At 39.5% G+C, this 15,395-nt stretch overlaps 1 protein-coding gene across 3 annotated transcripts in view; it reads left to right on the top strand.

Annotated features, from left to right (window-relative positions):
• The first annotated feature begins 505 nt into the window (after nt 1–505).
• atad1a (ATPase family AAA domain containing 1a) overlaps nt 506–15,395 on the top strand; it is a 37,064-nt gene continuing 22,174 nt past the window's right edge. Inside the window, exons 1-10 of one of the 3 annotated variants that reach the window (XR_014771475.1) lie at nt 506–596; nt 1,469–1,681; nt 1,854–1,952; nt 2,072–2,192; nt 3,855–4,055; nt 5,068–5,174; nt 5,416–5,505; nt 6,832–6,882; nt 7,087–7,259; nt 9,891–10,112. Coding sequence is in view for 2 of the 3 variants with exons in the window: in XM_084729051.1 (XP_084585177.1) it covers nt 1,508–1,681; nt 1,854–1,952; nt 2,072–2,192; nt 3,855–4,055; nt 5,068–5,174; nt 5,416–5,505; nt 6,832–6,882; nt 7,087–7,259; nt 9,245–9,425 (1,197 nt within the window). In the remaining variant the exon portion in view is untranslated. Of the gene's footprint in view, nt 597–1,468; nt 1,682–1,853; nt 1,953–2,071; nt 2,193–3,854; nt 4,056–5,067; nt 5,175–5,415; nt 5,506–6,831; nt 6,883–7,086; nt 7,260–9,244; nt 9,441–9,890; nt 10,901–15,395 lie in introns of those variants that run through there. The other 2 variants (XM_084729052.1, XM_084729051.1) reach the window with 2 other exon arrangements.

The raw sequence follows: 15,395 nt of genomic DNA, 5'->3' as shown, positions 1-15,395 counted from the left end.
ACTACAATATATATATAACAGTGTGCATAAACAATAAACAAATAATAATATTGAAAAATGGGTATTTAGAATGAAACCACCGATCCTCTTGCAGTCAAAAAGAACAGCAGCCATATTGATATGAAATAGTAGTGTAAACACAGGTATTACTGATGATACTAATTAAAGTCCCATTTAATTTAGTGTACTGAAAGCTTTCTAGTGAGCCAACATGCACAGTACAGGTGCTGACCTGAATGGAACTGAACCTCAGTTCGCAGCATCATTGGTCACAAATCTGTTTACTCTACTATACTAAGCAGCTGCTGTGAAAAAGGTTTATAAATGTTTTTTTTTTCACTACCGTAACCTTTATTTTGAGTCTTGTCTACCTGCTGTCATGATGTAGATGCTGTCCATGGTGCTGATATGTGTATTTTTATCTGTGTGCCTCCTGTGCCATCCAGTGGCTGACGGTATATGAAACAGGCGTACTCGGGTGGAACGAAACGAAACCCGGAAATACAGCGTTTGTTCCTACCCGAATCACAAAACGTGGTGCACCGTCAATTCAAGTGTTTTGATTTTCGTTGCATTTCTGTAGGTCCTCCGTTTCTGTAAGTTTGACTATTTTGTCCTCTGTCTTCTGTGCGATGTTAGTTGTATGTGTGCCAGAATGAGTAAAATGTTCAGACCACAGGTTTATATCAAGTTTTCGCAGTGGTAAAGTGACAGGTTGGTGCCTGCTAGTTGCAGCTATGTTAGCTTTAGCCTGCCTGGAGACGCCAAGTTGTGAAAAAAAGGGGTTTTCCAGAATGTTATTTAACCATGGATGTAGCTGAACTGTTAACGTGAAATAGCGACCTTGTGCTGGTTTGTAAATGGCATGTTTAGTTAGCGTTTGTAGCAAGTACTATGAAAAAGTAACAGGCGGGTTAGCTTTTGTTATTTTACGCCAAATCGTCGTTTAGAAATGTGAAAAATGAAGCTCTAGTGCGAATGTGCGAAGTTATCATATCTTTAAAACATGTTTTACAGCATGTGGCTAGTCACACCGAACTACTCTTCAATTCGGCATACGTCTTATCCAAAAAGCAATATGTTATAATGAGGACATTTATGATTCAGTTCATCTATTCATTGCTCTTCACTGTTTATGAAGCCATGAGCAATTAGTGTGGGTAACTTGTCATGTACACACTTGCAATTTTCCCATTTGAAAAATAGAAATGTTCTGCAAAGCAACATTAAGCTGTATGATTTGTTGAATCAGTCAGCATGGGATTATAGTTCATACCACAGAGTGGAGCCATGCTTGCACCAGACAGAAACCATTTACCACTAAGAGTACTGTTAAAGCATTGGATCAATAAGCAGTGCTTGTAAGAGCTGTAGTGTTGATAAAATACTAATGACACCCAATCCCTACTAACGGTACCTACATTCTTTTCATTCCAGTTTCTGTCTGTCTCATTTCTCTGTTCTCTAGATCTTTACCCAGCCAATGGACTGACATTGGCTAGCAGAGATGCTCTTCAAAGATCTTCCCAGAGAGGCCCTGCTGCGGCCCTTGACCAGGAATGAAGTGGTGGGCATGTTGCTGAGGTTGACCATCTTTGGTGCAGCGACCTATTACAGCATCAAATGGGTTGTAGAAGCTATGGACCCTACCTCCAAACAGAAAAGCCAAGCCAAGAAAAGGGTATATACTTTATTTAGTTTCTTTTTATAGTTTATATAATTGGTCCAGGTTCCATGCTGGCAGTGTGGGAGATGTAGTAAATAAGTGAAAGGCATGACTGAAGCAGCATTTTTCACACTGTCTGTTATCCTCATGTGTCTTCTGCTGAGGTATGTGTGTCTTATCTCTGAAGGCCGAACAGCTGATGAAGAGGATTGGTGTCGAGGGGGTCAAACTAACAGAGTACGAGATGAACATTGCATCTCACCTAGTTGATCCGCAAACTATGAAGGTAACAGTTGTAATCCTTGGCCCGTGATGTTGCTTTTATCAAGTGTCTTGACAGTTTTACCCTTTCTTATCATTGCGTTTTCCCAGACAGAATTTTCACAGTTGTCTGACTTCCTGCAGGTGTCCTGGAGAGATATAGCAGGTCTGGATGAAGTTATAAATGAGCTGCAAGACACAGTCATCCTGCCCTTTCAGAAAAGACACCTTTTAGCTGGATCCAGACTCTTTCAGCCACCTAAAGGTAACACTGGGTGTCATCTTAACAGAATTACAGTGGTCAAATAGTACATCATTTTAGGGAACATGCTAACATTATAGGGCAAAATATAATATGTCAACTATACTGATATACTAGAAACTACACACTTCAAAACACAAAGAAACAACATGGTTAAAGCGCTGCCTTTCAACTTTAATTTTAGGGTTTTCCATCCAAATTTGCTCAAGTATGAAGGAATTGTAGCTATTTTTACACCGTTTGCCTCAATTTAAGGGAAGAGAAAGTTTCATTTTATTTTATTCTAAAAATGAAAAATATATTATTACAATGAATAAATAACATAAATAGAGACAGAGTGCAATTAAGTTAACAAAGTGACTGTAGCTAGATAAAAACATTAGATTTCATTATGTCAAAGGATTATTTGAACACCTTACGTCTACCAAGGAGGAAAAGGTATATTTCCAAACTTTCAAAAGCTTTTCTTAAAGAAATGATCCGTCTGAATGGCCACAGATGCTTAAAAATTGACAGCTATTTGATGGAATGACCAGGTAAGATCCTCATGTAACCCAACAAAGATCAAAATCTGTAACTTAAGCTTAGGCATACTCAGTGTCAGTTTCTCACAGTTTTCCCTCCCTGCTGGTGCTTCTTTGTCATCTTAAATGTTCAGTTTTTTGTTTCAGCAGCTTATAAATATTAATGCTGGGTTCTTTCCCCTGTTGGTCATGCATTGCATTACACAGTAGCTTTTAGACAGAGCAATGAGTTGTTTTCTCCTCTGGTAAGAATGGCACCTAATTATGCTCTGTCCTTGTAGTCTGCCATAGATGGTCTGCTAATACCATCAGCAGACTCTTGGTGTAGCTGGTCTGTACTGCAGACATTTTCTATATCTTGCTAAGTTCAGGAGTTTTTTGCATTCAGTCTGGCTTCTAGTGAAATGCATGGATTGTTTGGATTGAAAGTCAGGAAAACTTAACTGGGCATTTTTTATGTAAAAGGACATAACACTGTTAACCCAGTATGGATGTGAAGACCCTCCAAGTGCTGAAAAAGTCAGAACAAGTTGCATCAAAAGCTGACCAACATAAAACTAGTTTTTAAAATATATTACTTTGACAAAGTACAGATATCAGTAGTTGTTCTGAGCCTCATCAGTTTCAGCATTGTTGTTGTTAGAAAGCCATCTAGTGCATTGTACCTCCATCTAGAGCTACTGTACATGCCACAAAGCATCTGACAAGATTTGTGCACTTGGCAGCCTGACAGCCGGTGATCACTTCGAGGAATACTTTACTTTCTGTTGAGAGCTTTTTATTGTTTGGCACAAAGCTTTACACAAAGCTTCAGGATGAGTCAGCCTCCAGAATTAGCTGCTTTGGGAGCCCAGTTTCACTCCTAGTCTCAATATTTGTTTATACCATGTAACTTTAAAAAGGTACACAGTAAGTTAGGGCCAGATTTTCCTTTTGTGCATATGTGAGAGAAGGCCAAGTCAGGAAAAAAAATCTCTCCGAAGTTGCCAGTAATGGTTTTTATGAGTAATTAAATCTTATAAAACCTGGAAAGTCGTGTAAAAATAAAATAAATAATAAATAAAAATTCACTCAAACAGTGTATATTTTAAAGACATACATGTATTCGTATTTTCATAATTTGTTTTCTCTCTGCTTTCAGGTGTGTTATTGTTTGGTCCTCCGGGTTGTGGGAAGACCATGATCGCCAAGGCAACAGCCAAAGCCTCTGGCTGCAAGTTCATCAACCTTCAGGCCTCCACGCTGACAGACATGTGGTACGGTGAATCACAGAAGCTGACTGCGGCTGTCTTCTCATTGGCTGTCAAAATCCAGCCCTGCATCATCTTCATTGATGAGATTGGTGAGTTTCACTTACAAGGACACATCTTAGTTTATTTCCCTGTTTGATGTGATTTATCTTTATTGAAGAAATTCTGCAGAGGGCTTTGTTTTCTTTTTGCTGTGATGTTGAAAGAGGTCTTGAGATTGTTTTTTATACCACTGTTGTATAAAAGTCTAAATTTTTGGTACAGTGACAACTCTAGTAATGTTTTAGTATCTGAATTCCAGTTCTTGTGATGCTTTGATGGATGTAAAACAATGATGTCCTCGATTTAGTGACTTACACTGCAGACTATTTGAGCGCCATTTTTAAGTTGGGTTTTTGCATGGCAGAGTGTTGAGACAAGACTGGATATATCACGTATGTGTAGCAGTGGCTTTGGGAGGCAAAAGTGCACAGAAGCCGTTTCCCTGGTTACCACTCATAGAGCATCTGGCGTTAACTCGTGGAGTGCTTGTCTGCCTGGTTATTCACATGAGGAGTGCAGTGAGACTCCGTGAATCCCAGCGGGTATGGAGGCATAGTGCCATCTGAAATGGCCATCATACCCATGGAAGCAGTAGGATTTATGGACATTTATATGCATTGGACATTAGAGATAATTATATCCTTGGAAAGTCACAGTGAATCTAAAAATATGTATTATGCCAGTGTCTTCAGATTTCACTGAGTTATGACTCCTAGAAGGAGTCAAATTTTTGCAAATTGCAGTAACCTGGCACTGAATTACCTTAACTGGTTCAGAAAGCTGCGTGTCACGGTCACTGCTGTTGTTTTCAGCACATCACCCCCCACGCCTCCTTCACAGTTGAAACTCCTCTGGTGTAGGATAACATGACAGGTTGAAATCCATTCTTTATTAAAAGGGCAATAACAGGCTAATATACAAGCAAACCAGTCTAATCCTATTTCATCCCCATGAAATTGCCTAAACTGATTTCGACCTGTTGTTCTCAGTCTGTTATGCAGATGGGTTTTATGTAAATTTCATCTTCATCCTTGTTTATGCATCTTGTCTCTTGCGTGTCAGAGTCATTTCTGAGGAACCGCTCCAGCCTGGACCACGAGGCCACAGCCATGATGAAGGCCCAGTTCATGAGCCTGTGGGACGGCATGGATACTTCCTCAACCACTCAGGTAACACAACCGGAACTCTTTCTTAAACTGTGCTAGAGTAAATCACACTTGTAGGTACTGGGAAGGATCTCGCCTGCCTCGTAAGAGCTATCATTGGGAAAATATTGGAAAAGGAGCTCCTTGCTTGCTCGACATAGTACCTGTTTCTCATGGTGCCTTAGATGTGCCTGCTTGTCCAGAATCAGAATTGGTTAATGCAGCAGTTCGTTTTGTATTCACATTGTGATTCTTTTAATTGTAGGTGATGGTGATGGGAGCCACTAACCGGCCACAGGATGTGGATCCGGCCATTCTGCGCAGGATGCCCACCACATTTCATGTTGGCCTGCCAGTAAGATGCACATACACACACCAGAGCAAACTGTTTTCATCTATGTTATCTAAACTAATAGACAGAATACAGTATGTTATATTTTGGAATATATTTTAACATGGAATATTTCTACAGTTTACCTATGTTTACATTTTTAGAATGTATGGAGCTATTTTATCCAGTTTCCCTCACTGCTGTTGTTAAGTGCTTGCTCAGGGTGGGAAATGTTGAGTCTGTAAATAATATGAAGAGTATGCTCTAGACTTCTTTACTTTTATGATTTCGCACTGTATAATAAAATTACTGTGACTTGATTTGAGTAGAATAAGCTTCTATTTACAGATAATGAACTCTAGGTGTCACTGGATCACAATTCTTTCAACATCATCTGTTTAGTGGTTGGAGCAGTGTGTTTTAGCGCTTTTAACTACACATAAAATAAAGGATCTTAAAAAGCTTAAGCACGCCAAACTGTGTGTCTCAGATTGTCTTATGGCTACTGGCCAAGCAACAAAAAGAGTGAACTGGATTTTTGGTCCAGTACAATAAACAGTCCCTTATCATGTCAGATATAAATATGTGTGAATGGTTTAACAGGAGGAAATAGTAAATTAATACAAGAATCAAATACACATACTTCCAGTATCTAATGTGTTCAGGCTGTTTGCATGGTTCACAGGTTGTGGTTAGACTGCTAGTCCAAATTTGTTTTTTTGCATATCCAGATTGTATCTAGAAATGCGATTCCAATTGGATTTTTACAAAATGCGTCTCAGTCAGGACTTTCTGGATGCTCAAATCATCAATCAGTTTCAGTGTCTTTTGCGTCACTTTCAAGGTGACACACAACAAAGACGTCAAAACCAGAGAGACGGGAGTGCATCGCACTGGCTGAGCAGAATCCAGACTGCTTTGAGCAGTGAGGAGGAAAACACAGAGAGCAACACTCCGTGCAGAAACACTGAGATAAATTGTCTGCTGGCACTTTGGGAGAAGGTTTCTGTACTCTCCATTTCTCATGCTTCTGCCTTGGAAAGCTGCATCACCAGCATGTGTAGTTACAGACGCTTATGTCTTTACCACAGAAACCCATGCAGACAGGTTGGTCATGTCTGGACACACAAATCCAATCTGCTCACTTTCAAACAGCGTTGACCGTCTGTCTTGAAGATCTGATTTGAGAAACGCATTTGATATGCCTGCAGTCTGAGCAAAGCCTTGTACAGTATCTGGTAATTAGAACTAAAATGTGTTAAGTGATAGTAATTGATAGACTTGTGCTGTTTTGATGCATAGATTGCACCTTAATAACTTTATTTTTCAAATGTTCTTTTGTCTTTTCAGAATACAAGACAAAGACAAGACATCTTGAGGCTGATTTTAGCAGGAGAAAATGTAAGATGACTTCTTTTCATCCATACTCAGCTGTGGAGGAAATTATTCTAATCAGTAATGTCTTTTGGCACTCTTGGAGACCATTTCACACCTGTATTTTCGCTGTCAAATCATATTAAAGTAAACACAGTCAGAGACCAGTGACAGCTAACAGCTCTGCTCTATGTTAATTGTCTCATCTCGCTGCCCTGCTTTCCTGCTCAGCTGAGCAACGCCATTAATCTGAAGGAGATTGCTGAGAAGACGGAGGGTTACTCCGGCAGCGACCTCAGGGAGCTTTGCCGCGATGCCGCCATGTACCGAGTCCGGGACTACGTCCGCAAGGAGCAGATGAGGCAGATCGCTCAGCAGCTACAGGACTGCCAGGAGGAGGAAAAGTATGACTCATATTCCAACACCCACAAGATTTCATAGCCCCTGAGTCCACTGAGCATGTCTTTGTTTAACTACAGCACCTGCCCTAAACACTCTGAGGTTAGACCAGTGTGGGTTTGTGAAAGCTGATAGCAATATTATTTTGAGTGACTCTCTGACCTAAAATTTGACTAAAATTTTCCCACAAATTAAGCATTCCCTTTGGTTTTTCTACATAACAGCCAAGCTTTTGAATTTTGAATGTTCAGACCATTAGTCATTAAAAATAATACACACATACATACACATCCAAATGAGTATTGATCACGTTCTCAAGTATTGTATGTCATTATATTGGGTGGTATCGGAGGTTGATCTGGTTGATTTCTTAATTTTTTATTATTTTATAAAAGTCTAAATATCTGATCTGTATAACCCATGCTTCAGCTGTTGCTAAGCGACTATTGAAACCCCTCTTGAAGCAAGGCATTTATTTCTAAAAGAAGAAATATTTTGAACTTTTTCAGCACTCTACACACTAAACTCATAGCTGAGCTCCCCGCAGTTATGATAGCAGGCACTGGCATGTTGTTTCGAATCAATATAAGAAGCAGAAAACATCGCTAAAGGCAAACCTGCAACCTTACTGCAGTTAAACAGAATAAAACTGACACCACATATAGCAAATAGAAATGTGTATCAAATATATTGCAAGACATTTGTTGCACCTCTCCCCCCAAAAAAGCATCACATAGTTATTTTAAGCTGGTTTTAAGTGTGCGCTAGGGGTTCACAATTACAATATTAATTCAAAAATTGATTGAAATGAGCTTTCAGTTTCAGTAATCAAATCAAAAAGGCAAAATCTGTGTGTCCCTCAGTACTTTTTTTCTCTCTTAACTCCTCCCTACATCTGGTCTCCAGTGCAGGCAGCCTTGCTGACAGGTTGTTATATCACACTTGACACCATATAGACTTTTAAAGAATTGGAAAATGTAAATGACAATCATGGCATAAAACCAATGATCTGTTGATCGTTGTAAATCAAGACCTGATGGGCTATCAACGGTGCAGCTGTCAGTGCTAAAAATATGTTTAAATCAAATTAATTGTCGATTTGGACAGAGCAGTCGTATCTACTGCGTACACATTTGAAATGTGACAAAAATTAGTTTCTTAAAATAGTCAGTGTGCACAATTAAAAATCCCTTGATTTATGTGTGGGCAGTTGATGTACACGCCCCCTTACTGCCACTGCAGGAAATGAAGGAGCTGCTCACAGGACAAAAAAAAATAAACTCTGGGTGGAGGTAAAACAGCTCCAGGACCAGCTCAGAAAAAAATAAATAACTATGACATTTTTGGAAAATTATTTTGCCATGTCTTTGTGAAGTTTAATTGGCATGTTTGATTGATGTCTGCTCAAGCGTGTGATTTCCACCAAAGGGAAAAAAGGGGACTGGAGCACACTGATTGATTTGAAGCCTTGAACTGTGCAGGAAGTGTCTATATCAGAGTCAAAATGGACAAAAACATGAGCAAAACACATAAAGTCAACGTTGAAAAGATCAAATCTATTGCATAATGAATCTAAGCCCTAGGGTTTAACTTCCTGATAGTATAAAACATTTAAGCACAGTATGTTGATTTTTTATACTGTAGTATATACTGTATATATTTAAGGCCCTTTTTAAATTATGTGTAGCACATTGTCTAAGGTGCATGGCACAGATGCATTTAGGGTGTGTTCAGCACCACTGTTGCTAGTTGAATGGCACATAATCTGGGCCCCAAGTAAGGAAGGAATTAGTTACTTCTCCCATTAAATGGTGGATTCAGCAAGGTGGAGAAGCGAACGCTTTTCTGCTAAGGAATGGGATTTGTTTGAGCACAAACCCAGGGCATGCTGGAACAACCCGTTTGCAACAAACTGCAGCACAGCAGTGACTTTGACAGCAACGGGGAGTGCATATGGACAGCTGACATTAGTCTCCACATCATCTGACAGGAGATTACAGATGTTTGTTACATCCTGGCGGGATAAGAAAAGTTTGCAGTGGCATTCGTCTTCGCTGAGGGACAGGTATGTGGTCCCTGACCAGCGTGCAATCTGCCTCTGCCGTCTTCTAATCCTCTGTCCCATCAACAACTCCCTTAGACTGCACATGAGCAAATGCACTGATGTTTAACTGAAAGGAGTGCATCTGCCCCTCCTTTTGTGTAACAAGCAGAGCATGCATGCTTTGTGAACCGGCCTCTATAGGTGCATCTTACTATCAATGAATTAATATGGGCTTTAATTAAATAGCAGGAAAATACTATTTTGTTGGTCAGTGATGCAAATGCTGTCTGCTGCCTCAATGTAGCAATGCACTAACATGTGGCTGCATACACTTGATTTAAGACCAACACGCTCATTGGCACACGAATGTGTGCAAGTACTTTTGCTGCTTAAACAATGTGGGTGCTGGGCGTTAAATGACAACTGCATCAGTCAGAAACTATCAATGATAATGGATGTTACACTGCACTGTGTGTTGCTTTGCAGTGGGTGTAAGATAGGGCTCTTTGTGTGCTCTGAGGAACTTGGACATAGTTATTGTTTTCATAGCCATCTGTGTCTGACCCCTGATCTCTGGTGTCCTGCGCTCCAGACCCGTGGATGAGGAGCGTTTGCGGCCGGTCACCCAGCTGGACCTCCTCTTTGGCCTGGACAAGATGAAGGAATCCAAGCGGGCCACAGTCCTCATGTTACCCAGCGTTTCGGAGGTTCCCCTGGACTAGACATCGACGCGACCCCACTGAGAGGAAACCTTTTCTTCTCCCCTCACAGTGTCTGCAACACGCCAAGCAGAGGATCCTCCAACATGTCAGAGGTGCAGTTGGAAAAGTGAACAAGCAGCCATACTTTTCTTACAGTTAATTTTATCCAGGCAGGAGTTGTGCTGAGCATGCTCATTACCAGCACAACCCTGCTATATGTGTACAGTTCTAATACACCCAGAAATCAAATGTCTCATTGAAGCCACTGAACAGCTCTGCTGCACAGATTTAGAGTCAATGTCTTGCTCAAAGGCAAGATGAACGTTTGTCTGGAAAAGGAGAAAATATTTTTCATAAACTTAGTGAATCTGCCTGAAGTTACTGCTAGTGATACTACAAACTATTCTACTGCACAACCATAAGGGTCCACGTACCCACCACTGACTTACACAAGGTCATGAGCAGAGGGGATAAAGCGTGATGACTCATGATGACTCATGAGTTAATTAAGGTCTGAATTCCAGACAAGTGTAATCCTTAAATCAACCATCACTCCCATCTTTCTTTCTTGGGAAAACAAAGACTTTAATGTGATATTATCCGAACCTTTTGAGAACTGAGTCATCTGAACCTCATGCCCCCAGGTGACATTACACTATATTCTCTGCAGGTGATGTTGTATGATTGCAAATTACTTGTTGATTTATTTCAGCAATACCACTTTTCCAAATAACAAGGCGTCTAGCAAGGAAAACAGCTTTTTCATTTTCAGGAATATCAGTATCAAATCAAAGAATTATTCATTATTTCTCTTCTCAAATGTCAGACTGAAGTATCTGAAAATAGCTCCACCTCCATCTCTTCCCCTGATCCTGCTTAGATTAAAATTGGATTGGAAAAACAGATTCTTTCTCCTGGTGGATGTTCTGTTACTGATTTTTATTTTATTTTTTTTAAGCTGAGAAGAACTTTGGATGCTATCAGTATTTGCTTTCCACGAGCATTCACATGACTGATCAACAACATGTTTGTTTTGTTTTATTTTGATCACATCTGTGAGAGGATGCATTTATCCAGCGTTGGGCTGTAACAAAACTGCAGTAATGTAATACACTCCATGTAATGAGTTACGCCTCCCAAGGAGTACAAATTCTGAATATTTCTTTTGAAATTATAATAACATGTAACAGTTAAATGTATGTTTATGTGTAGGTTTTAGATCTGAGACAGATGGTAGATTCATACATGGTCATCACTTTTCTTTTCCGTAGACATTGGTAGGGATATTTTAATTTTAGATAAAACAAAATAATCACAGTATACGCTTGAATTGGGACGCTCCTATAACATGGCGGCCCTTGCCAAAGCTTTCAGCTGCTACGTGTAGACAAAAGCAGATAACAAAAGTGTTAAGTAGAGAAGGGGTCACCACTTAAACCTGTAACTGGAGCCTCAGCTGTAATGATCTGATCCAGGAGCGGCAATAAAAGGCAGCCATAACCTATTATCTCGTTATCATTATCCAACAACTAAATGGCTGTAAAAAATAGACTTACCTGTTTGATTACAGCTCCGTCCTTCTCAGCTGTTAGCAGAGGGGTACACTATGAAGCAGGTTCAAAATATTCTCTTCACATTCTTTGCATTAGCTAGCTAACCAGAACCTAAAACCCCAAACAGAGATCATGGGTAGCACAACAATGGTTATCAACTTTCTTAACCCAGGCTTCCTTCATCAGCCTCTCTATGCGTTACCATAAAAGGGGGCATCATTTACCTCTTCTTTTGCACAGAGAGGACAGATCGCGTGATCCCTCCTTCAGTCAAGAGGAACAGGACAGAGAGCTATGAAGAACATAAAAAATATAATGGCGAAAAGCAAAGTTGCTGCAAATAATGCAAGAGAGAGGAATGCTGACAAAAACTTGTTAATCGTTTAAAGTTAATGTATTTATTTTACCACTCTTAATGCCTGCTGTTTATTTCTAACATGACAACTGTCCATTAGCTCTTAAACTGTAAATGTAGAATGAGGATTTGTCCGTCCCTGTTTGTAATTGCAGCAGTAATATAGATGATTGTTGAGTCTCATTCCAGCGACGTCAAATACCGATGCTTTGGGTTGGTAAAAAAGTCCCAAGCACAGCAAAATTATGAGAAAATCAGAAGGTCTGTGCAGAGGGCGGGTCTCTGCAGATGAAGACGCTGCCATACATTTCTGGTGGGTCTTATTGTCTTGTTTTTGTATGAGTTGTCTATGCATTGTTTTTTGGAAAATTCCTTTATAGTCTGCTGTAAAACACTTTTAAACATGATACTCAAGAACTTCATTTAGGTCTGACACTGTCCCATAATGAATGGTATGTGGAAATCACTTTAGTTTTTGGCCAAAGTGAAATTAATTTCCTTGATTATTTTATTGTACTAATCAATTTTCTAATCTGTGTTTAGCTGCAATACCAGCTGTATAAAACAGATTCACTGTCATTTTAAAGAGCATGGAAAATCAGGACTGAGCATAGAAACATAAGTGTGCATTTTCTACATCAGGTTCCCATGGCAACACAAGACAAACAGTACTATGACTTTGGCGGCATTACTAATATACAGCTTAACAGGTTTGCATGTGTAAACATATTCCTTCAGCTGAGAATATATGTCACTCACAGAGAATATCGTTGAGAGTCCAGTATGTAATATTTACAGGCATTCAATGGCAGAATGTGCTAGACAGGGAAATTAGTTACATTAATTAGAGTTACCGAATCCAGTGAATGGTCTAGTGAATGTCCCATTGTCTTGTGGACAATAAAAAAAAAGCACCAGGGACACGAAAGATTTGATGTCTGGGACAATTCTTGGACAGTAGATAGACTGCAAATAAAACTATTAAGTGTCTTGGAATAGTTATCATTTTAAATGTTAGGTGCTCAAACTCAGAAAATGTGAGATGGCACCAGCAAAAGCTTCATGCTATGACACATGCACACGTAGTGTTTACTAGATATGTTCATAGTAGGGCTGCATGATATGGTAAAAGTCATGTTGTGATAATTTTTACTGAAACTGTCAATCCAAAAAGTGATATGATTAGTGGGAATGATCAGTCTTGCATAACAGTTTTAATTTTTTACTGAAAGAAAACACCTATTAAAGTTGTGTTTGGGTCTGTACCAAACAAACATGTTTTCTTACATCTTGAGAAGAACATTTTTAGGCCAGGACATCTCTGCAGCATTACAGTACTTCATGATAATGCTGTCTTCTCAAATATTTTTCCACTTTCAAAAAGCGGAAGTGATTTGATTCTGGTTCTGCAATTTGAATGTTGCATTTTGAATAATATTGTAATTAATATTGCAGCCCTAGTTCAAAGTGTGTCTATGTACATTGGTATGTACCAATCAGAAACAGCTTTGCATTTTGCATTTGCACTGCAGTTGGGTGATTAAAATTTAAAGTTGATTAAAGTGCAGTTAACAACTAGCAGAACTGTCAGACAACAGTGAGTCAGTGAAGTGAAATGAGTTACTGAAACAAAGATATTAAACTATATTTATCATGTAGAATAAAAAAAAAACAAAAAAAACTCTGGGACATTTGAGACACTGAGGGAAGAAAAAGTTCATTTTGATCCTTGGTCTTCAGTGCATGTAATGCTGCTTTGTAACACACATGTGCACATAAGATTTTTTTTTCTCCACTCAAAACGACAATAGCTGTTACTTTGTGAAATCTCTTCACAAATCTTTTGTAGTGTCATATTCAGCGCGTCATTATCATTATTAGTGTGTCTCCATTGTTTTACTTTGATTGCTTTCATATTGAACTTGTCATATCATGTTCTGTGCATCAATCAAAGACTGACAGCGGTGCCTGTCACTGCAACACACATCAGGGTCCTCAGTGTCAGCTTACTTTTATTCTCACTTTTAAGGGGAGCGTGACTTTAAAATTCAAACCCTTTCAATCAGCTGTCAGTGTGAAGCCGTTGCGACGTGCTTTTCCTGCCTTGCCTCTGCATAAAAAGCCTCATTGCCTGCCACATGGTCGCAGCATGTGTTCATGGATCTGTTCGTGGGTCTCGTTCAGACCTCTCCCTCTCCCACGCAGTCTGAGCGAGCCAGGGCATCTATCTCACAACCTCGACCACGTGGTGGCACTGTAGCTTCACTGTCCTGTTACTGAGGCGGCCTGAGACATGGACTGCTCACATGTAGGGCACTTCACAGCGTTGCGGTGAGACATTGAAATAGAGAACGCTGCTAACTGGATTGTTTCTCCCTTATTGGTTTATTCATTGTTGCTCTTCATTAGAGCACCTCAGGTGGCAGTGAAAGGTCACAACGTTGCCATGTAAACCAATAATTGTGTCACTGCTGCTCACGGGTCGTAGTTCCCTTTCTTGGAGGAAGGTAACACCTGTGCGAACGCTTTCCCTCATGAGATCTTTCATCATTTAGGTGACAAGAGACTAATTCTATGGATACAGAGTGTCCAAGTGCAGTTTGTGTTAATTCTCCTGTCAACTATGTGTATGTGATGAATATGATATGTTAACCATGTACTGTAAAGTGTATTTATTAAATGACATTGAAGGAAATATTTATCTTTTTTCAACCAGCAGAATGTTACCTCGTTTATTTTAGCATGGATTTCAAGCTGTTTGTCTTTGTCCTGTCCTTGTTAAAGTGTATTAAATATAATAAATCTCATCATTCTCAACAGACAAAGTCCAACATGTGAAAATCATAAAATGACCATGATATGGCTGACAGCTGCGGTGTCCTCCTTTGAAATTTAAATTACAGTCCGTCTGTTTTTATATGTCCGTTTCATGTTAATTAGAGTTAAAATTCATGCAGAATATTTACTGAATCATCAATAATCTTTTAGAAAGAGTAGGTGTTTTTAACGGTTAAATTGGAGCAGTATGTTAATGGACTGAGCAGTGGGTATTTGTTTTCAGGAGAACAGGTTTAACTTTACATCGACAGCTATAGCTTCCTTACCATGTGACATACATGATAGTTTGTTGTTGTTGTTTTCCAAAAAGCGTAGCTGCGGGAGTGCTATTTTATTGGGATTCTGAATCATCATCAACTGTTTGTAAATTCTGCAGATGCAGTCAGATCCAGCACCCTTTAGGCGTGCATTAATAAACCATCGTTGGCCATAATCAAACTCTTACTCTTTCCACTGTGTTGCCGTTTGCTCCAGCTCTACTGCTGGTGAGTAACAGAAGCCTTGCATCAATTATAAGTCCACTTTTCAGAACTTGCTGACAGCCGAACAATTTCAAATTTCGAGTTTTTAATGGATGTCTGGCCAAATGCTGTAAAAGGTCATGAAATCCGAATCACCTGCTCATGAGGGCTATGCAAAATCATGTCAAA

The sequence above is a fragment of the Lutjanus erythropterus genome, chromosome 10 (assembly GCF_056507025.1).
Source record: "Lutjanus erythropterus isolate fLutEry1 chromosome 10, fLutEry1.hap2, whole genome shotgun sequence".
Taxonomy (NCBI): Eukaryota; Metazoa; Chordata; class Actinopteri; order Lutjaniformes; family Lutjanidae; genus Lutjanus; species Lutjanus erythropterus.
This window is presented reverse-complemented; position numbering and strand designations above follow the sequence as displayed.